This window comes from Carassius auratus, unplaced genomic scaffold (assembly GCF_003368295.1).
Source record: "Carassius auratus strain Wakin unplaced genomic scaffold, ASM336829v1 scaf_tig00035832, whole genome shotgun sequence".
NCBI classification, from domain to species: domain Eukaryota; kingdom Metazoa; phylum Chordata; class Actinopteri; order Cypriniformes; family Cyprinidae; genus Carassius; species Carassius auratus.
Genome location: NW_020526268.1, coordinates 30,001 through 55,000, shown reverse-complemented (window position 1 = coordinate 55,000; position 25,000 = coordinate 30,001). Strand labels below are relative to the sequence as shown.

Here is a 25,000-nt window from a genome sequence, read left to right as displayed (position 1 = left end):
AATATAAAAAACAAACCATTCAAAATTATAATACAAACTATAATAGAATATTAATGATACTAAAATATCTACTCAATCTATTGTGTTAATTTAGTATTATAAAAATAGTGCTATATTTTTTTTTTTACTATTTTGAATGTATTTAAAAATATATATATTGTATATATATATATATATATATACATATATATATATATATATATATATATATATATATATATATATATATATATAAAATATATATTATTTATTTTTACACACACACACACACACACACACATATATATATATATATATATATATATATATATATATATATATATATATATATATATATATATATATATATATATATATCTTTTTTTTTTTTTTTTATTTAAAGTTTTTTTTATGGTTTTAGCTGAAAACTTTTTTTTTTATACATTTTTATTTCAGTTAAAGTTGATTTTATTTCATTTTTTTTTTTAGGTTATATTTATCTATAATAACCCTGGGATTCAGAATCAGCTCATAGTGCATCAGTAACATTGGTGTCAAAGGCTGTTTCTTTCTGCATTGTTCCAGACTGAGATCTTGATCAGACCGTCTCTCAGGACATCTAGTGCTTTCTGTCAGTACTGCAGGATTGTTAGGAAGCAGCGCTCACATGCAGTTTCTCCAGCTCCTCTTTAAACTCTCTCTTCAGCTGCAGGAGAGCGGCCTGGTGCTCTGAAACACACACAACAACATTGAGAGAGAGAAAACACACACCACTGCAACACGACATCACGACACCCAGCAGAGCAACACAAGACTCACCGGCTTCAGTGTAGCGCAGGCCCACCTTCTCCTCTCCATCCTCTTTGGGTGGAGGCCAGACGGCCTGCAGACGGCCAGGGGTTCGGTCCTCACCGTCAGACGGAGACGTGACCTCAGACTGAGCACAGACAGAAGATCAAAAACTCACATTAAACTAAGTCAAACTGGAAGAGAGAGAATCTCCAGCAAAACATCTGATCATCTGTGCTGATTTTCACCAAAATTCAATACAGTAAAATACTGTTTTATAAATAAAAATAGTTCCCTGGGAATCGAACCCACAACCTTGCGCTGCTAAAGCAATGCCCTACCACTTGAGAAAAAATTTCCATGATTAAAAAATGAATATGGGTAATAAAATACTGTCACTGGTTGCTCGTGTTATTTCATGATGCACTAACTAATATTAACACATAAGACTTTTGATGTAAAAATGTACTGATAAATGTTGAAATAAACATTAATAATAACTAAATACTTTAACTATGGTACTAGAAAAGTTTTGTAATTTTTTATAGAATTTATTTCACTAATTATCTTAACAACAGCATGAAGTTAAAGTTTTCTGTGCATTAAATAAATTATCATGTTGATTGTGGATTAATAAATCTGTATGAGTGGTACTCAATATAAAAATAATTAAATGAAAAATAAAAATGATTTAAAAAATTAGTAGCATTTCTATTTTTATAACGGCAAAATGCAAAATGTTCATTGCCTGTAAAAAAAAATATGAATTCATTTAATTTTTAACTTATTTATTGACAGTAACTTATTTCAGTTAAATTCACTGATGTGTAAAAAAAAGTTAAAACTATATATTTTTAGTATATTTCTATTTTTATTAACATTTGTTTGGACTCTTGAAATCAAATGAAACAGAAAAACATTAATAATAATGGCAAATAATAAATAAATAAATAATATTTATATTTTTTTCAGGGACAAAAAAATAAATAAATTTGAAAACTTGAATAAATTCTCTGACGTGTGAAGCGGTGGACCCTTAAAATCAGATAAAAACAGAGAAATAGAAATAACTACTGCAAGTATGATGCTATGAATGACTCATACTCTGATTGTATTGGCCTGAATGAAGAGGGTTTAAATAAAGAAGGATCTTGTGGATAAATCATCTGTAACACATACTTCCTCCTCTGTAGGACTCTTGGAGTCAGCGACCAGAGCTTTACTCAGCTGTCTCTCAAAGATGGACCTCAGCAGATCTTTATCGTTCTTCTTCTTCCTCCGGACGGCGTCCAGGTCCAGCGCTGCCTCCACAGGATCCTTCTTCACGGGGTTGGAGCTGAATAATCTGGATTTTACAGCATCGAATGACGAATCTGCGCTGGGATCCGGAGAGTGGGATTTATCCTCGTTCTGTTGGACCTTCTGCAACAGACCGGTGATTTCAGACAGACTTCTGACTTGGGTTTTCTTTTTAGCTTGTTGGAGTTTGGCTTTGTTGACGTGTTGATTGAGGCTCAGCAGCGATCGATCCGAATCTCGCTGTTTGATTTCCGAAAGCGTGTCCCTCTCGTCTCCGAGCGCTCCTTTCTTCAGCACTCGTATCCCGCTGAACAGAGCCGGCAGCTGGTGTCTGTTGTCCTGTTTGGAGTCTTTTATCGGAGAAGAGAGATCTGGGGAGGGTAAAACAGAAGCTGGACTCTTTTGGGAATCGGTCGGAGATGTTGGATCTGCTCCGGAATTCTGTTCTTGGTTTGAGTCATCTGAAACCAAAGCAGCATCCTCAATGTGATGTGACTCAGAATCAGGTTTGAGAGGAGGAACTAAACTTCTGTTCAGTAATTCTGAGGCTGAATCGACTTTATGAACGCTCCGAGATGCCACTTCTTTTCTGGAATCGTCGGAGAAACGAGAGAAATCCAGCGAGCGGTTGAGTTTCGCGTATGGACCTGTCCGGCTCAGAATCGAAACGTCTTTAAGCGATCTCTCCACGAGACTCTCGGCTTTGACAACGAACGGCTCGAGTCTTTCCGTAGATCCTTCATGATCCCTGTCAACAACAAGAAGATTTAAAGCTGCGTTTTACACTCACAATTACCGAAAATCACACCGCAGAAAAAACATTCCTTGTTTTCCAGAACAATTATCTAAAGATTCTGAATCAAGATACTGTACTGTACAAGAGACTGAGGGAAAAAAGCATCCAAATACAGTGCGTTTTTGCTTAAAACAAGAAAGAAAAAATGTCCACAGGGGTATGATAATCCTCAATAGTCTGCAAATAAGGATCTATAAATAATAAATAGTATGCAAACAAAAATGTATTAATAATACAGTATATAACAGAATTAATCTTGTTTCCACTTTGATTTAACACTAATTATTGTGTGCAATTTTCCTTTTTCCTGAAAATGCAAGTTAGCGTTAAAGTATTGCACTAAAACGTACAACTTCCACTGACTTCCACACTTGTTTTATTAATATTTTTTCAGACATGCTAGTTACTTGCTAATCATGCTAGTAACATGTTAGCGACATGCTAGTAACTTGCTAATTATGCTTGAAACATGCTAGCGACATGCTATTAACTTGCTAATAATGCTAAAAACATTTTAGCTACGTGCTAGTAACTTGCTAATAATGCTAAAGCATTTTAGCGACGTGCTAGTAACTTGCTAATAATGCTACAAATATTTTAGCAACGTGCTATTAACTTGCTAATAATGCTAAAAACATTTTAGCGACGTGCTAGTAACTTGCCACATGTCACTTGTTAGTAAATTGCTAATCATGCTACCTGCATGATAGTTACTTGCTAATTATGCAAGCATGTTAATCATTCTAGAAACATGTTAGCAAAACGTTAGTAACTAGGTAATCATGTTAGTATCATGCTAGTAACATGCTAATCATTCTAGAAACATACTATCGACATGCTAGTAACATGCTAATAATGCTAGAAACATGCTTGTCATTCACTAAAGATGCTAGAAACATGCTAGTTATTTGATAATCATGCTAGCAACATGCTAGTCACTTGCTTATCATGCAAACAACAGGGTAGTCACTTGCTAATAATGTTAACAACATGCTAGTTACTTATTAATCATGCTAGTAACATTGTTTTATGGTTTTTCATTTTTCGTTATGCTATTTTATCTCCAAATCTTTGATTCAATATATATTCTTTCAAAAAGCACAGGTTTGGGACTTCCTCCAGGAACTGATTGATCGTAGGCACAAACTGAGGCGAATGAGCTCATATCAATGAACCGTTTGATCAACCAGATCCAAAAAGAAGCACAAAACATGTGCTAACCAGAAGACACACAGAATACGGCATAACGAAAAATATACGACCAACTTTTAAAAAGCCATTTTGAACAAGGAAGACCACATTTTCAGCACAGCACAAGGGTTAAGTTTATGTTTATTAAGATATTTTTCTTGTTTTTAGCAAAAACAGTTTTTTTTTTTTTTACTTTTTTTCAGGAAACACGAATTATCATCATTAGGGGTTTTTACACGACTGAAAACTTTTGAAAACATTAAACATTTTTACTACTATCGTCTTCATGTAGATTAAAAGTGGATAAGTGAAAACGGTGAGGTCATGCCTGTGTTTGTTTCTTCACATGTTTCTTTACAAAGTGACATCGCCATCTACTGGCCTGACATCAGAAATACAGTTTTTGAGCTTTTTTTTTTTTTATCTGAACAGTTTCCATAACTTATTTTGCTATTTCTGTGCTGCTACTTCGATGCGATCTGTACTCTATAAAGCCCTATAGAAATAAAGTTGTCATTTTGCTTCAAACTAATGTATCTTGATTTAAGAATCACATTTTTTTTTACTGGAAAACAAGGAAAAAAGTATTTTTTGCAGTGTGGTAGTTCCCCTTAGGCGACCTTGTCACCTGACCTTTCCTGAACGCTTGTCGTGTCTTCCTCATCGTCGATGTATGTCTCCACCCTGGTCACCTGCACCACACACGGATCAGAGGACTCCAGATCCACATTTTCCTCCAAACCACCTCCAGATTTCAGGCTCAAAGGATCCACTGCTCCAATATGACCATTAGCATCTTCCTCAGGCAATGTTCGGAATGATGTCAACACAGCCGGCATCTGATCTGACTCGAGGAACCTCAAAGAGCTCCTAGTGTGGTCTGGATCCATAATCCTGTTTGCATTGAATCCTATGAAGTATAATCCAATAGCTGCATAGTTGTTGTGGTTTTACTTCAACCTGCATGCACTCTAGTTTCACAGACTGGAGAAAACAAAAGGTTTTTGTGCATGAAAATCCCCGGGCTTCACTCTCTCACACACACACACACACACACACACACTCCAGTTCTAATGAGCTGTGAGCCACTAAAACGTTTGGAAAAACTTTAGTTCCATGCAGTTCCAGTGTGATTCTCAAACGAAAACAGAGTCTGAAGTGCCTCAGTGTTGCTCTAGTCCAGTGAAAGGAAACTCACAGAACCAGTGGATACGACTTCCTATAAACATTTCCATAGTGTTTTTTTTCTGGAATGTGGCAGCACGGCATTTCCTGCTCCGGCGGAGTCTGTGAAGGCTTGAGTATCTCCTGGAGAACGTTCAGCGCTGTCTTTGGAGAGGAGGGGTCATGCAGGTCTGATTACCTTTCTCTCTAACCACTCCCCGGTCTCTGATCTGCTGTGAACCTGGCTGAGATTCACCTGCGAGTGTCCGGTTACACGAGCGCAGGAACTGGAAATGTGAGGCTGGGATTCAATCTCTCTCTCTCCCTGGAATCTCCTGCAGGGTCAGGTGAAGTGGGCGGAGCTACACTATTACAACAGGGGCTTAATCAGTCACTGGCCACGCCTCTCTGTTGCTATAGCGCTAACCTGCAGTGCTTGAATACAAAATCAGTGACCGTCTGCAAACTTCCTTGTACAACCTCCAGTGGTGTGAGACTGATTATAGTTATTCATTTTATTATTTTTTTTATTTTTATATTTTTTTGGGGGGGAGGAGGGTATAATGCATATGGAATACAATAAAAATATATAAAATATATATTTAAAATCTATAAAAATATATATTTAAAATCTATAAAAAATATATATATTTAAAATCTATAAAAAATATATTTAAAATCTATAAAAAAATATACATATTTTATTTTTTATAAAAATATAAAATACTATAAGTATTTTACATTTTTATGGAATATTAATATAACATTATTTAATAATTAAAAATAATAAAATGCAATAATATGCATAGAATGTAATCAAAAATAAATAATATAAATAAATAAATAATATAAATAAAAATCTTATAAAATATATAGAATAAAAATATAAAAATCTATACGTATTTTATCTATTTGCATAATGTTATTATAACATTAACATAATTCTTACAAATTTTTTAAATAACACAAAAATACCATCAGAATATAAGTATACATGTTTCTATCATTTTTCTTTAACATTCAAACATATAATAAAATCTCATAAACGTGTCTTTATCAGGTCTGCTGGTGTTTCTCTGAACACATTCCGCTCTGGTCGTCACGGTGATCTGGTAAAGATGCCACAAAAGTTCACGGTCTGTTTGTTTGTTCCAGGATGAAAGGAAATTCTTCCCAAAGAAAAGTGTCTTAATGAAACAACCGCAACATGTGGCAAAGATCGGTTCAGAGCTGAAACTAGTCCTTCTACCAAAACCAGAAAATGCAGCCATATGCAGATTTAACAGCTGAATTAGTTCTGTGGGCCTCTTCTGAGCTCTTCTTATGTAAGAGAACCAGCGCTTAACTCATAAGAACAAGAAACAATGTAAATCGTGTTTACTGTACATCAAGTTCAGGTAGAAAAAGTGTCGTTTATTTAAAGTGCATTTTTATCATGGTTTCAGTTAGTGTAAAACCATATAACACTCCCAATAAAAATAAAATAAAAAATCCAATAGTGTTTTTCGCTTGACACCAGAGTGTTAACGTGCAAAACATTAAACATAAAAATGAAGAAAAGGACATCATAACAAGCTGTCTTTATTTACAGTAAGCAGACTAAATTAAACACAAACAAATATTTTTCGTTTTATCTTGAACTTATCTTCTAAGCGAATATTATGCTTTCATATTTTAATAATTTTTTATTCTTTGCTCTTATTGTTATTTATATTTTTCATGCATACTATTTTTATTATTTACGTCTGTTGTGATAAATATTTTTACATAAATCATTTTGAATATCCATTGTGTATATTATGTATAGCTATATAAATAAACTTACCCAACCTATTATAACCATTTTATCTTTTTATGGTGAAATAATTAATAAATAAATAAATACATACTTTTTTTTTTTTGCTTTAAAGGATTGTTTTTTGTCTTTGGGAAAAATAAAATGAATAGAGTCCGACTCAAGTCTATAAATAACACATCAGGGAAAGTTCCTGTCTATTGTCAATGCTACTGAGAACAACAATGATAAACTACTGGAGTAAAAGCAGTTAGTTTAACCTGTAAGACCAGATAACAGAACATAACAGGAGCGTCACGGGTGTGTCAGTATGCTGAAACTTCACTGAAACTAACTGATGTGAAATACACACACACACACACACATACACACACACACACACACACACCCACGTAAACCCAGCTAACAGGGAATGTTCTCAGAATAGTATTAATTCCGTTAACGGAAAGTAAATTAAATTAAATTTAAATTTTATTAGTTTAACTATTATACAACATGATGAAAATGTAATGAAAAATGCTTAAAAAACTTAAATGCTCAGACATTTAGTCGACTAAAACTTAACAAAAACAGGAAAAGTTTGACTAAATATGATAATAATAGCTAAAAAGTACATTTGACCCCAGGACTAATACTAATTTAAAACTGTCTTGACCAAATCAAGACTACTCAGAGGGTTCTTCTAAAGTTATGAACAAATGTTCCTCTAGTAATGTCATTAGTATGTTGATTAAAAGTTATTTGGTCTTTAATAATGTTCTCAAATTCACCAATCAAGGAACGTTTTTCCTGAAACATTTTAGTTGGATGTTTCAAAAAGTTCTGAGGGTAACGTTAAAAAGTAACGTAATATTTGCATAGTTACAAAGCAGAACGTTCACAAAACCAAAAAACAATGAAGGTTCAGAGAACTTGTAGAAAGTACAGTTTTATAATGTAATGGGAACATCATAAAAACGTGAGTGGAACATATTTTAGTCTATATGAACTATATAAGCACATTTTCTCAGAGCAGTTTTTAAAGTTATTTACATGTTGTGCTGCTGAATCAGTCAGATGTGACCTCTGAAAAACAAATGAGTCTCTAGCGTCTCACTGAGCTGAGAAATCTGGATTTGCTGACGTGCACATTAGCCTCTTATACATTCCTGTGTATCTTAATATTTAAGACTACGGTATACTTTCATGCACATTACCATTGTACCAACTCACAAACTCCCTGCAATTCCCTCACGAACCACCAGGGTTCACGAACCCCACTTTGGGGAAACTCTGCTCAATGTAATCGTGTATGTGACGAATAAAGTTCTTGAATCTTGAATCTTGGACCTGAAAGACTTCTTAAAGAAAGCCTGTGTGTGTGTGTGTGTGTGTGTGTGTGTGAGCTTTAGTCCACAAGTCCAGAGGAACTATGAGTTCATGAACACACAAGCAAACTGTTATATCTGTCAAGTTATTCAGTCTGTGTCTGTGCTTGTCATCATTTAGGAGATAAAAATTCACAGAATGTGCACAGATCAGCAACAAAACCTGACAAAAACTAAATAAGAACTATGAAAAAGTCAGAATTATGAGATATAACTACAATTATGAGACAAAAAGCCAGAATTCCGAAAAAGAGTCAGAATTATGAGATATAAACTACAATTATGAGACATGAAGCCAGAATTCTGAAAAAGGGTCAGAATTATGAGATATAAACTACAATTATGAGACATGAAGCCAGAATTCAGGAAAAGAGTCAGAATTATGAGATATAAACTACAATTATGAGACAAAAAGCCAGAATTCAGAAAAAGAGTCAGAATAGTGAGATATAAACTACAATTATGAGACATGAAGCCAGAATTCAGGAAAAGAGTCAGAATTATGAGATATAAACTACAATTATGAGACAAAAAGCCAGAATTCAGAAAAAGAGTCAGAATTATGAGATATAAACTACAATTATGAGACAAAAAGCCAGAATTCAGAAAAAGAGACAGAATTATGAGATATAAACTACAATTATGAGACATGAAGCCAGAATTCAGGAAAAGAGTCAGAATTATGAGATATAAACTACAATTATGAGACATGAAGCCAGAATTCAGAAAAAGAGTCAGAATTATGAGATATAAACTACAATTATGAAACAAAAAGCCAGAATTCAGAAAAAGAGTCAGAATTATGAGATATAAACTACAATTATGAGACATGAAGCCAGAATTCAGGAAAAGAGTCAGAATTATGAGATATAAACTACAATTATGAGACATGAAGCCAGAATTCAGGAAAAGAGTCAGAATTATGAGATATAAACTACAATTATGAGACATGAAGCCAGAATTCAGAAAAAGAGTCAGAATTATGAGATATAAACTACAATTATGAGACAAAAAGCCAGAATTCAGAAAAAGAGTCAGAATTATGAGATATAAACTACAATTATGAGACAAAAAGCCAGAATTCAGAAAAAGAGTCAGAATTATGAGATATAAACTACAATTATGAGACATGAAGCCAGAATTCAGGAAAAGAGTCAGAATTATGAGATATAAACTACAATTATGAGACATGAAGCCAGAATTCAGAAAAAGAGTCAGAATTATGAGATATAAACTACAATTATGAGACAAAAAGCCAGAATTCAGAAAAAGAGTCAGAATTATGAGATATAAACTACAATTATGAGACATGAAGCCAGAATTCAGGAAAAGAGTCAGAATTATGAGATATAAACTACAATTATGAGACATGAAGCCAGAATTCAGGAAAAGAGTCAGAATTATGAGATATAAACTACAATTATGAGACATGAAGCCAGAATTCAGAAAAAGAGTCAGAATTATGAGATATAAACTACAATTATGAGACAAAAAGCCAGAATTCAGAAAAAGAGTCAGAATTATGAGATATAAACTACAATTATGAGACATGAAGCCAGAATTCATAAAAAAGTCACAATTCTGAGATATAAACTACAATTATGAGACATGAAGCCAAAATTCAGAAAAAGAGTCAGAATTATGAGACATAAACTACAATTATGAGAAATGAAGCCAGAATTTCAGAAAAGAGTAAGAATTATGAGATATAAACTACAATTATGAGACATGAAGCCAGAATTCAGAAAAAGAGTCAGAATTATGAGATATAAACTACAATTATGAGACATGAAGCCAGAATTCAGAAAAAGAGTCAGAATTATGAGATATAAACTACAATTATGAGACATGAAGCCAAAATTCAGAAAAAGAGTCAGAATTATGAGACATAAACTACAATTATGAGACATGAAGCCAGAATTTCAGAAAAGATTAAGAATTATGAGATATAAACTACAATTATGAGACAAAAAGCCAGAATTCTGAAAAAGAGTCAGAATTATGAGATATAAACTACAATTATGAGACAAAAAGCCAGAATTCTGAAAAAGAGTCAGAATTATGAGATATAAACTACAATTATGAGACATGAAGCCAGAATTCAGGAAAAGAGTCAGAATTATGAGATATAAACTACAATTATGAGACATGAAGCCAGAATTCACAGAAAAGTCAGAATTATGAGACATAAACTACAATTATGAGACATAAAACCAGAATTCTGAAAAAGAGTCAGAATTATGAGATATAAACTACAATTATGAGACATGAAGCCAGAATTCAGAAAAAGAGTCAGAATTATGAGATATAAACTACAATTATGAGACAAAAAGCCAGAATTCAGAAAAAGAGTCAGAATTATGAGATATAAACTACAATTATGAGACAAAAAGCCAGAATTCAGAAAAAGAGTCAGAATTATGAGATATAAACTACAATTATGAGACAAAAAGCCAGAATTCAGGAAAAGAGTCAGAATTATGAGACATAAACTACAATTATGAGACATGAAGCCAGAATTCATAAAAAAGTCACAATTATGAGATATAAACTACAATTATGAGACATGAAGCCAGAATTCAGAAAAAGAGTCAGAATTATGAGACATAAACTACAATTATGAGACATGAAGCCAGAATTCAGAAAAGAGTCAGAATTATGAGATATAAACTACAATTATGAGACAAAAAGCCAGAATTCAGGAAAAGAGTCAGAATTATGAGATATAAACTACAATTATGAGACATGAAGCCAGAATTCATAAAAAAGTCACAATTATGAGATATAAACTACAATTATGAGACATGAAGCCAGAATTCAGAAAAAGAGTCAGAATTATGAGACATAAACTACAATTATGAGACATGAAGCCAGAATTCAGAAAAGAGTAAGAATTATGAGATATAAACTACAATTATGAGACATGAAGCCAGAATTCAGAAAAGAGTAAGAATTATGAGACATAAACTACAATTATGAGACATGAAGCCAGAATTCAGAAAAAGAGTCAGAATTATGAGACATAAAGCCAGAATTCAGAAAAAAGTCAGAATTATGAGATATAAATTATAATTGTGAGAAATAAAGCCAGAATTCAAAGAAAAATTCAGTTATGTGAGATTGCAATTACTTTTTCTATTTTTATTTTTTAAACCCTTAAGCTTCTAACTGAATTATCATCAAGAATAAACACTATTATATGTTCATCACAGAGCTGACTGACTCACTGTTATTCCGAGTTTGGGATTATACGGAGTGTCTCCGATGATGTCATCCTCTGGTGGTGTGATTCTCAGGAAGTCCAGGTGATCCGGTCTGCTGAGACGACGCAATGCCTCCTGGGTAACAGATTCATCCGCATCCAGCATCCAGATGTCCTCCGTCCGCAACAGAGAGTTTTCTGCAAGAAAAATGATTAAACATTAACGTTAGGAATTCTTGAATGAAGTCACTGCTTTAATGATAACAGCAATAATTAGAGCAAAAAGTGATTGTGTGCCAGGACGTCTAAAATATATTTGTCTTACAAAATACATGACAAGAAATGAAGTTAGTAACATAATCTATTAAGTTACACATTTTAGGTAATATAATCAGACTACTTTTAGATGACTGTTGACCGAACTCAGATGGACTGCTTTTCACATGAATTTAAATAGGATAATCTTGTACCATATTGATATAAAAATACAAAGAGTAAGAAAATATATTCTATTTCCAAAATATATTGCATTCCATCAACAACATGAAGTGCATTAAACATTATATTAAGTCACATTTTCCCACACTGGGTGTGTGTGAGTTTTATAAAAAAGCTCCTGCTATTATCTTCCAGAACTACTGATGGGCCACAGCACAGAAAAGAGTTGGAGAAATTATGAGGGAAGTAGTATCTAAATTCACACAAATTTCCTGTGTGTGTGGCATTAAAAGCACTACAAATCATGTGAATGAAGGCTGCGGTAATTAATCACATCTCATTATGATAATGCATCTGCAGCTGGACCTCCAAACGCTGACTAAACACCTGGTTCTGTTCCAAATGCACAGTCAGATTGATTGCATCTCTCTTAGGCTCAAGCTCATGAAATTAAGATGCTCAAAACAGATCGACTCCAGCTGCACTTCTGCTGCAATACCATAGTAAAATCACAGTGAACCAGAAGCACTGTTTTCATCTGTGTGAATCAAGCACTCAACTAATGAACTCATCAAAAATCAGAAATGAAACAGCGCCACCATGTGAACACAACACAACTTCTCAGTAATTATAATGATCAACTATTTAGATCCATGTAAAGCAGATCTCAGTCTATTACTGTAAACCCACAGGGAATCAAATGCTTATAACCAATCTTATTTTACTATCAGTGTCATATTATTATATGTTTACACCATTATATTTAATTAATATTTTGAATTAGCTTTTATTTTTATTTTTTATTTCCATTATAACTTTAGTTTTTGTCATTTTTATTAGTTATTTATTTATTAATATTTATTAGTGTCTATATGGGTTTCATTACTTTTTATTTAGTTTTTTTATTATTTAATTTTAGTCATTTTAATACATATTAGTTAACTATAATAACTGATTCCTATGAGACAGAGTTGCTCTTCCTCCAGGGGGCGCCGCTGGCTATTGAGACGCATACAGATATCAGTCTGAATGTGCTGTTTGAGACTTTTGTACAGTATACAGCAGTTTAACTAAACTAAATGTAAATGTTTTAATCAGTTCGATCAAAAGATTTGCATCTGACGTACTAATGCAGTCTCTGTAGGCCAGACCGGGGCAAGTTGTCACACTTTTAAAACAGCTTCTCTATGTCTGTTCGTGTGACGGAGGGGAAGGGAGATCAGAGTAGAGTGTGTTAATAGAGCAGCTGTCAGATAGACAGTATGTGTGTGTGTGTGTGTGTGTGTGTGTGTTTAAAGCCTCAGGCTGATTCACTGTGAATGAACGGAGTGGTTCAATACGTCTGTTCTGATGCTGCCCTGATAATATGAGCTTGTAATAGAGATTATATTACTAGAGCTCTCCTGTTTTTGTGCCAAGCTGATTTTGAATTCAAAACATATGATTTAAAATAATTAAGTGACCGCTGTAGAAGTTTACCCAACGATTATGACTAATATACTAACAGTCAATCATAATTCATCATTATAATTATTGTTATAGTGTGAATGGTCTCATCTGTGAGACTGTAAATCCGGTCGAATGAGATGATACAGAAGCTGAATCTAAAGACCTAAAAACAATGCACTTCATTTTAGTAACTTCACCTCGGGATATTTCTCATGAACTACCTCAAAACAAATAAAAATCATGCAACTCAATAGTTCGAGTACGGAGCTAAAAATGAATTCGATTGGATAGTATTGAGATCTCGAGGAGATGTGTGTGAGATTACTGGGGTTTGTTTTGTGTAAAGTGTGTTCATCCCATAGGTGTAATGGTTTTTATTCTGTAGAAACTGTATATTCTATGTCCCTTCACCAACCCTACACCTAACCCTAACCCTCACAGGAAACTTTGTGCATTTTTACTTTCTCAAAAAAACTCATTCTGTATGATTTATAAGTGTTTTGAAAAATGGGGACATGGGTTATGTCCTCATAAGTCACCCTCTCCTTGTAATACCTGTGTCATACCCATGTCATTATACAGAGTTGTGTCCTGATATGACAGACACACACACACACACACACACGCACGTCAGGAGTGCTGTGTTTGCTGCCGAATGCCAGACATGCAAAGCACGCAAGAAGCGCAGAGGATCTTCATTGTCTCTGTGTGTGTTTGTGTGTGTGTGTGTGTGTGTGTGTGTGTGTGTGTGTGTGTGTGATCAGTCTCACATGACCTCTGGACTGATTGCTTGATTTCATTACAGTGATGCTGAGCTGCTAGAACCAGTGCAGACCCAGCAACAGAGATCGCTCTCACAACGCTTTCTTAAACATTAGAACAAAACGTTCTTAAAGCAGTAGTTCACTTCCAGAATAAAAATCTCCTGATAGTTTACTCACTCACCCAAGATATCATCCAAGATGTTCATGTCTTTCTTTCTTTCCTCATTCACAAAGAAATGAAGGATTTTGTGTGAAAATCTAATTAGTAGAATGTTGTAAGAAATATTTTAAATAAAGTTCTACATACAAGAAGAATACATTTGAACATTCTCAGAATACAAACACTTTACTTGTGTTTTAGTCACAGTATTATTGTAAATGATGAAGTCCATGAAGGTTAATTCATAAAGCACTGAGTCACAATGATCAGGACTGATTCTTTACACGCTGGGGGTATTTATAGAGGTTTTATTGATTGATTAAATGAAATCTAGTGTAATGGAGTATAGAGTAACACAAGGGTTCAGCAACAACTCCTGCGAGTGTTCTTGAGTTCATCACAACGATCACATCTCACATGATCTCACTGAACAATGGAGAACGTCTTCATAGAGCAGAATGAATGACATCACACCTCCAGTTTAATAAGAAAATATATCTATCACAATTAACACTGGTTTTGTTGGTGCGATTTAAAATAGCACATATATATATATATATATATATATATATATAATATATATATATATATATATATATATATATATATATATATTGAGTTAAAAGACATTTGGGAACCACCCAGGAAACCCTAGTAAATGCATAGCACCTTAGCAACTACAATGCAACATCTTGGAAACCACCCAATCACCCTAGCGACTGCATAGCAACAGAATACTAAAAATCACCTTGGTGACCACATAGCATCAACCTGGCAACCACTGCATAGCAACATGCTCAAAATCATTTAGAAGGCCTTAGCAACACCCAGGAAACCACTCAATCACCCTAGCAACTGCACTGCAGCACTACAAACATGCAAACACTGCAGCAACAGTGTGCTGTAAATATTCAGAACACTTTAGCAACCATATGGAAACTACCTAATTGCCCTAGCAACTTTACACATCAGCAATCAAACAGCAACGCACGGGCAAATATTCAGTCACCCTAACAACTTGTATGCTAAACTACGAAATCAAGACAACCACACCCTAGCAACCACACAGAAGCATGCTAAAAACCTCTCAGTATGCCTTAAAAACCACAGAGCAACATCCTGGAAATCACTCACACAATTACACGCCCTAGAAACTGAGTAGAAGTATGATAAAAACACTCAGAATACCTAGCAACACCCTGGCAACCTCCCAAACACACTAACAAGCACATAACAGCATGCTAAAAACACTTTGAATACCTTGGCAACCACATAGCACAAACACCTTAGCAACCGCACAGCAGCATGGTACAAACTACTCCAGTCACCTAAGCAACCACACAGCAACACCCTAGCAACCGCACAGCAGCATGGTACAAACAACTCCGGACACCTTAGCAACCACATAGCAACACCCTAGCAACTGCACAGCACTGTACAAACTACTCCAGACACCTTAACAACAACGTAGCAACACCTTAGCAACCGCACAGCACTGTACAAACTATTACGGACACCTTAGCAACAACATAGCAACACCCAAGCAACCGCACAGCAGCATGGTAAAAACTACTCCCTTGGCAAACCCCCATAGCAACACCCTTGCAACCGCACAGCACTGTACAAACTACTCCGGACACCTTAGCAACCTCATAGCAACACCCTAGCAACCACACAGCACTGTACAAACTACTCCGGACACCTTAGCAACTACATAGCAACACCCTAGCAACCGCACAGCAGCATGGTACAAACTACTTCCGGACACCTTAGCAACCTCATAGCAACACCCTAGCAACCGCACAGCACTGTACAAACTACTCCGTACACCTTAGCAACTACTTAGCAACACCCTAGCAACCACACAGCACTGTACAAACTACTCCGGACACCTTAGCAACCTCATAGCAACACCCTAGCAACCGCACTGAACTGTACAAACTACACCGAACACCTTAGCAACCACATAGCAACAGAACAGCACAGTAAGCAAGCAGCAGTCACATTTTCTTTTGAAATTATAATAATATACTAATTTATGTTATTATTATTATGTAGTCATTATTAATATTTATAAATATAAACTATATCTCATTCTACTTGACTGACCTCTTATAAGCAGACGAGACACTGTATTTGTGACTCTGGAGCAGATTCTAGAGCAGACTTCACTGCTTCTACTCTTCCTCAAGCAGACGTGTCTAATATGCGATGATCAATCATACTATCTGCTGAATTTAGCCTTGAATTAGAGGAACATCACAGAAAGGGCAGACGCTTAACAGGAATTCTTTCTTTTCTCGTCAGTGCAGCCGTGAGATGCAGCTTACACGCTTCTGAAGTCCTGCTCCAGCAACAGAGCGCTTTAATCCTTCTAATGTTCGGGACTTCTGAAGCGCCCCAAACCAACAGATGAAGGTGCAGAGCAAATTATGTTCATGAGAGCGGCACCAGTGCTTGAACCCGAGAGCCGAAACACAAGGCTTTGATCTTACAGAGATCAGGACTGGATTCTTATCTCGGACTCTCTCACACACACACACACACAGAGAGAGAGAGAGAAAGAGAGAGAGAGAGAATGTAATAATGGCTCTTTGGGAAAGAGGGCTGGGAGGCTGAAATTCTTGTCTTGAGTCACATGACAATCCTAAGAAATCAATATAAACCTGAACAACCGAGATTACTAGTTTGATTTCTCAAGCACATTTCCCAAATAAATGATTTGGTATAAAAACATTGTGGGAACGTTGTTTTGAAATGTTTGTAAAACATTGAAATGTCTCGTTTTCTTGTTGTGATTATGACGCGATCGAACGGTTGCAAAAGCATTTCTCACAAAGTTCTACTAACTTCGTTTTTACCCAAAATATGTTTTTTTTAAGTTATGTTTAAAATGTCCAGTTTTCTTGTCATGATTAGAATGTTATTTAACTTTGATTAGAAATTTCTTAAACATTTTATTCATTTTAGTTTTTACTCAAAATATAATGTTATTTGAACATTCATAATAAATATTCTAAAAGCGTTAAAATGTTCTTGTTCTTATAAGAACGTTATTTAAAAGCAAATGAAATTCTTCTAAAAAGTTCTACTAAAACATTTTTACACAAAATATAATATTATTGAACATTTAATTTTAATACTCTAAGAACATGCCCAGTTTTCTTGTCGCGATAAGAACTTTATTTAAAGGTTACAAAAACGTTTCTTAAACATTCTATTAAAAATATATAACTTTATTTGAATTGTAAGTTTTTATACTTTATATAAACATTAAAATGGCCACTTTTCTTATCATGATTATATTGTTATTTAAAGGTTACAAAAGCTTTTCTTACAACATTTTATTAATTTATTTTCACCCAAAATATAACGTTATTTGAACATTTATTTTTTATAACATCAAAATGCACATTTATGTTGCTGTGACTAAAACATTTATTTTATATAAACCCAACATATGTCTTTTGAACGTTTATTTTTATTTGTCGCGATACAAACAACGTTATTTAATAGTGACTAAAATGTTTCCTATATGTTTAATTATTTTTTTGCTATTTAAATGTTAAAAAAACGTTTCTTAGAACTTTCAAGTACAAATTACATCATAAAGACGTTCCGAAATTGTTTTTCGTAGGACAACGTATATAAAATCTTAATAAAGTAATTACATTAATGATGTTTTGTCCTTACATTTACATAACATCGGTGAAGTTTGCGAGAACATTTCTGTTAGCTGGGCTTCTTCTTTGGGATCCGTTTCCTACCTGAGGTCGATGTACTGGCTCCGTTCACGTTGAAATGATTGCTGAGGTTCAGGTCAAGACGTGTGACCGTCCGACGGTTCCCGTTTTTGTCGATGACCTCTGTGGCGACTTTGGGCTCGTCTCTCGAGGAGCGTTTATTTCCATCATCCTCAGGAAGCAACACAATCCGGTGGTTCATTTGGGGACTCGAAAGTTGAGAAGACAGAGGCGACAGGACAGGAGACATGCTTTGGAGACTGTTGGTTGGAGGATAAGACACGTTGAAGATCCCAGAGAGAGAGATGGATGTAGGGCTCTTGCTCCAGGGATGAAGCGTAGAGCTTCTAGAGTTGGCGTCAACGCAAGGCGAGAAGTTTGATTTGGTGTTCACCTGAGTAAAGAGCTTGATCTCTTCTTGTCCAACTTCCAAACTGGAATTGGATCCAGATTCCTGGTTGTCCTTGTTGTCGTCCCTTTGGTTAACTTCCAATCTTCCAATGGTTGATTGACCTTGTTGGTTCCCAATGGGCATTGGCTCCTGTAGCACACATCCAGGTTGGTTTCCCAGTGGTTCCTCGCACTCCGAAGTGAGTTGGTTATCAATCTCCGAAAGATCCATCTCAGACTCAAAAGAACGAGGCTCTTCCATAAAATCCCATCCGTCGTGAGCGATCTGGAAGTGTTCCTCCATTGGAAGAAGAGGCTCGCTTGAGACGCTGACATAAGACTCTGACCCTGAAGTATCCCGGCCCCGAAAAGAGATTGGCGTTCCGGGTGCTTTCGGGGGAAACTCAGACGCTCCACTTTGCACCTTCTTCTTCATCCTACTCTGCAAGAACTCTTCAGCGCTGTCCATCTTCTTAGAACCCAGCTTCTTCAGCTTACGAACTCTAAAAGCTGCTCTCTTATGCTCCGGGGGCAGAGATGTAGGGAAGTTACTGCTGCTAACATCATGTCCCAGACGTTCCCCGTGTCCTTCCGGGAGCTTCCCGTCCTGGTTGCCCATCTTAATCCTGTCTGCACATTCACTGCATAAAGACAAGAGGTGCGTGAGCAGCTGATGGTGTTCTGTGGTCAGCCAGTGGAGCTGTGCGACCGCTGCTTTTGTGGCCTCGCAGGAATACTGGCCTCTTTGTTTAGCGTCTTCATCCTGAGGCCGGACTTCACGAGGGGTTTGGTCAGCTCGTGGGAAACCTCGGGACTTCCTGGTTGGGAAGTAGAGACTGATGAAGCACAGCTCCTGGATGGGTTTGTACAGACGCAGCACAGTGTGCGTGCCTTCCATTACGGAGCCGTTTTTAATTAATCACACTCCTGAATTAAGTTGGTAGTTGTCTCGTGGTCTCAAGTCGGGGACGTCCCGGGGTGGACAGACACAGCGGGAGCTCATCATTGGGGCGATTTAAGGCCTGTATAAATGCAACATAAAAATGTATATGTAAATAATAAAAACAGGCTTTAAAGTAATACATTTGGTTTGTGCAAACAATCAAAAAATGCAATGCATACACTGTAAAAATATCTATATATTTTTCAAAAGTTGTAAATATTGATTATTGGTATACATTTCACAAGCAAAAAACTATTTTAGTCTTTCTATTTCTTGTTTAATTATATGTCTTAATTGCTGATTCAATTTGAGTAAATTTATTTCTACACATATTGCTTTTCAGAGAAGATTAAAAGTAACTTTTAAAAGTAACCTTTGAACAATCACGAGCAAGTATTATTTTCATATTATAATCAACATGTTTTAAAGGGACATTCACTGCAGTTTCTGTATGAGCTCGGTTCATTTAAAAGTGTGTGTGTGTGTGTGTGTGTGTGTGTGTGTGTGTGTGTGTATGTGTGTGTGAGGTTATGAGGTCCATGATGAAGGGTGCTCTACTCACTCAACTGCTTATTTAAATAATTATGCATACAGTTCAAAGGCTTAAGCAGAATAAAACATATTGAATGGCATTATCAATAGACCCACTGTTAGTCATGCATTCATGAATATTTTGGCCAAAACACATCAACAGTTTATTTTCTGGCCTGTAAAAATGTCTGGCAAAGATTTGCAAACCCCCAGCAGTGATTAAACCAAAACAAATAAGTATCTTATCCTGGTGCTATATATATATATACATTATATATACCTTATATATAAGGTGCATTGCACAGTGGCAGTGAATAATCTGCAGTATACTGAGCATCATTTATTATGCAGAAAGTTATTTTTGCACTGCTGCATCATTGATGCTTTAAACATTCACTGCATTTCTTACACTTTGCATTCAACAATACACATTTAATGTTGCTAAAATATGATTATGACCAATGCATTTGCATGATCTTTATATATCTATAATAAAACACAACATTACTTCTGTTCTGCGTCTTTTCTGCTGCTATTCGTCCAGCAAATAAAACGCACGAGCTCTTCCGCACTAACACATAATTTCAGCTCAGGTTAACGTGTTTGATTTCAATAATCGTGTGTTATATGAAGTTAATCGTGCTAAACTCACCCATCTGAGCAGCATTACGGATCCGTCTCTCTCTCTCTCTTTCTCTCGGAATAAAGTGCGTTCTGGAGGACAGTGCGCTCAGTCTGTGATTGACAGCCGTGCAAACCAGTCAGAGGCGGCAGCGTTTGTATCCGCGGATGTGATTGGTTGACTTCAAGGTGGCCCCACCCCCATCAGAAGCGTGTCATGAAGCAAAGCAGCAGTGCTGCAGAACATCAGCAAGACAGCAGTATTGACTTAAAGGGGACAGAAGACAAATCTATCTATCTATTTATTAAAGAATTACATAAACGACTAAATATCCTCAGAAGGAAAACTTAAAACATACACACACACACACACACACACATATATATTAATAGCATACATACCAATATAAACCTGCTTTCATAAGGATTTGTGAGATATTGCTAACAGTGTTTAAAGATCCCTGTGTAAACACAAGATGGGTTTATTGTAGTAACAGTAACTATAGTAACTGTAACTTTATAAAGCTTTTAAAACGTGTTTCAGTTTGACTTTCAAAAGAAAACAATACTGTTCAAAAGTTTGGGATCAGTGAGATTTGTGATGTGTTTTAAAGAAGTCTCTTCTGCTCATCAAGGCTGCATTTATTTGATCAGAAATACAGAAAAAATAGAGATATTTTGAAATATTTTTGTGATTTAAAATAATGGTTTTCTATTTGAATAGACTTTGAAATCTAATTTATTTCTGTGAGCAAAGCTCTATTTTAAGCATCATTACTCCAGTCCTCCAGAAATCATTAATGTTGGATGTTAAGTTTTTTTTTTTTTTTTTTTTTTTTCTTCAAGATTCTTTGATGAATAAAAGAACAGCTGCAATTTAAAAGTTTTTTATTTATTTTTTTATTTATTTTTTTTTTTTTTACAATGTACACTACTGTTCAAATGCTTGGAGCAGGTAAATATATATATGTTTTTTAAATATATTTATTTATTTATTTATTTGAAGGAAATTCATGTTTTTATTCAGCATGGAAAAAAAAATGTTTATTCTGGCCAAGCAATAATTTAACAATGAATAAATATGCTCACTTGAAGCAATTCCATGTTGTTTACATAAAAAAAAAAAAATTAGCTGAGCAACGAGAATACAGAATACACAATTCTATTTCTATTTCTATGTGTTCTCTGTTCTTTCACAGTCACACCACTAGGACACAGCAGAGGATCACAAATCAACAGATTCATCACTGCATGGACCTAGACTTATATTTTGATTCAAATAATAGCTTATTAAAGTATTTCTTAAAAAAAAAAAAAATAATAATAAAAAAAATAAAATAAAAATTTATACAATTAAAATGATGTAAGATATCTAGTTTTGAGCAAGACGATATGTAAAGTATAATAATTAATTATTATTATTAAATTAGAATGTCATGAAACCAACACGAAACAAGCAACACTGAATTATTTCACATGCACGTGCAAATACATCAGAAAAATATGAATTCGTAATAATAAGAAGAATTTCCATTTCTCCTCTGCTCTAGCTGACTTCTTAACCTAGCTTTCTTATAAACCCGGATGATTTAAGATCGCTTCAGAAATAAAATAAAAGCATCTGCTCAATGCACAAATGTAAATCCTTCCTCCGTTTATCCTTTACAGCGTCTCGGGATGCGTGTAAATGTAAATAATTATTCACGTTTTCATGCATTCATCTTCAAAACTGACAGCAATGAATGAGCAGATTAATTTTGAAGCAGAACATAACATTTTTAATGATTCCTGTATTCTTGGCTGTATTTGTTTCTGCAGAAATAATTAGCTGTTTATCTGCAACAGTTACAGCCCTTTGTGAGCATGACATCATCTCACCGGTGAACAGAGCTCGATTAGTGTGTGTGTGTGTGTGTGTGTGTGTGTGTGTGAGTGTGTGTGTGTGTGTGTGTGAGTGTGTATGTGTGTGTGTGTGTGTGTGTGTGTGTGTGTGTGTGTGTGTGTGTGTGTGTGAGTGTGTGTGTGTGTGTGTGAGTGTGTGTGTGTGTGTGTGTGTGTGAGTGTGTGTGTGTGTGACCTTGAGAACAGCAGCAGGCTCAATGCAGCGTCCCAGTTATCTACTTTACTCACTGCGTGAAGAGACAAAGTCATTTAGCAGCTTCTCAAAGAAGAGAAGAGACTTGCGCTTTGCTCTCATGGTTAAAAGAGACCGGGGCAAGTTGTCACAAAATCTACAAATATAAAAAAGTAAATAAAAAAAAATTAATAACCATGCAACATGCCAAAATTGCTAAAATAATGATAATATAACAACAATAACAATAATAAAATAGACATGTAGAATTATAATAATAACAATTAAGAGAGTAAATGTTTGTTTTTTAATGATGTTCACCTTTTTCAAATATATTTTTGAGACAAAAACACAATCAGTGTATATACTGTAATAACATAAGAGTTAAGAGTTATAAGTGTTCACAGAAGAAATATAATCAATCAATAATAATAATAATCAATTATTATTATTATTATTATTATTATCATGCTTGTAAACAGTACAGATATGACATTATTGCATCAATGTCATCAGAACACATGGGAAAGAAAAATGAGAAAAAATTAATGATTTATTAATGAAATATAACAATGGAAAAATTAGAAAAGCTAGAGAGAGAAAAAGAAGAAGGAAAAAAATTAAACCATGAGAGTAAGATATTAATTTCTACATCAGTTTGACTGTACAAATGACAAATAATTACAAATTAAAGTTCTCCTTGCTTTCTTATTTAATGAGGATGAAATAGAATAAAGATACATTTTAAACACTTAAAATAATAATAATAATAATTGGTTGATAGTTAGTGAACCTAAATATATGGACGGAAATTTGCCAAGAAAACAAATTAAATTCATAACAAATCAATGTCTTTACATATATTTATTCTTTTTAATATAAATGTCCCAATATTTTTTTCCACAGTTGTTCAGTATAAAAAACTTATAACCGAAATAAATGAAAGACAGTGTCTGCGTGAACATGGCAAACTGAACATCTTCTATCAATATTAGTTTTATATATAGTCAACAAATATGTATTAATATTAATACGCGCCAGGCGTGACGTCAGAGATGAAACCCCAATGCGGTTGAGCTGGAAGCGCGTGCGCGCACTCACTCACTCACTCACTGACGGCGGCGTGCGGCGCGCGCCTGACTGACGGAGCTCATCATGGCTGAAGGCGGAGACGCGGAGGATGAGATCCAGTTCCTGCGCACGGTGAGGATGCGGGCTTTCTCTGATCCCTGTGTTTGTGAAACAATCATCCGCGCGAGACGCGTCGCATCGCGTGCGAGGAGCGCGACGCGCCGCGTCTTCTTTATCCTGCGGCGCGTGCAGGCACAGATGCGCTCGATTCTTACCTTGGTGTTTAATAGATGTGGGCAGATGATGAACGCGAACGCCTGATTCTTCTCTCTGATCTTGTTGAATTGAACACATCAGGTTTTTAATGTCATTAGTTAAAGATAAGTTTCATTTCATTCAAGAAAAGCTGGTGTGTAGTGTTAGACATTCAGGGTAGTATGTGTTTATTCTGTATGCACATGTGTATATATGTGTGTGTGTTTGTATATCTATCTATATATATGACATGTATCATATCCTATTGTAACGAGTTACATTATCCTGATTATGTAACGCGTTACATGTAACATTCATTCCGTTACTCCCCAACCCGATTATATATATATATCTCAGACATCTAAACAGTATAAAACAGACTTTATTAATAATATTAGTGTATTTGATATAAAAAGATGCACATGAAGTGATTGTAAAACAGACACTCTTTAGGATGTTATGTAGTGAGATGTGGCTCATTAATCAGATTCAGAGAAAGCAGTGTATTCCGTTTGTGGCCATATTCGGAATATGATGAGGTCATGGGTTCGGTTCCCGGGAAAAGCATGAATATCTAACTTAATGTAAACCTAGAAAGCAGTGCAAGTCTTTTTAGACAAAGGTGTTTGTCCAATGCAATTGTAAAACATTTGATGCGGTCAGAGCTTGGATGCGAACAGGTGCTGATTTCACTTTGTGTGTTTGTGCTTGAAATGACACTTACTTGTGAAATAATGTCCAAATGCATGTGTGTGTGAGTGTCCTTGTGCACACACACGCTGGGGTGAAGGAGAACGGATGTGTCACGGTGTATTGATTCACAGCAGTTTAATGTTCCTGTTGCTCTCTGTGTCATGAATGTTAATCAAACAACACGACGGAGAGAAATCACTTGTAGCTTTAACACTGGTTTATTAGATCTCATTTATACAGGGAAGACTATGCAGGGGTATTTTACATTTGATCATTCAGTCTCTGT

General features: G+C 35.1%; 1 protein-coding gene and 1 pseudogene across 1 annotated transcript in view; one reads left to right on the top strand and one right to left on the bottom strand.

Moving 5' to 3' along the window:
• Positions 1–21,102, bottom strand: part of LOC113082371 (formin-1-like) — a 37,581-nt pseudogene extending 16,479 nt beyond the window's left edge.
• A 2,712-nt stretch (positions 21,103–23,814) lies between these two features.
• The window catches only part of LOC113082372 (ryanodine receptor 3-like), a 30,231-nt gene continuing 29,045 nt past the window's right edge, over positions 23,815–25,000 (top strand). Inside the window, exon 1 of the mRNA XM_026254035.1 lies at positions 23,815–23,898. Within this exon, the coding sequence (XP_026109820.1) occupies positions 23,851–23,898 (48 nt within the window). The 5' untranslated portion in view covers positions 23,815–23,850. The remainder of the gene's footprint in view (positions 23,899–25,000) is intronic.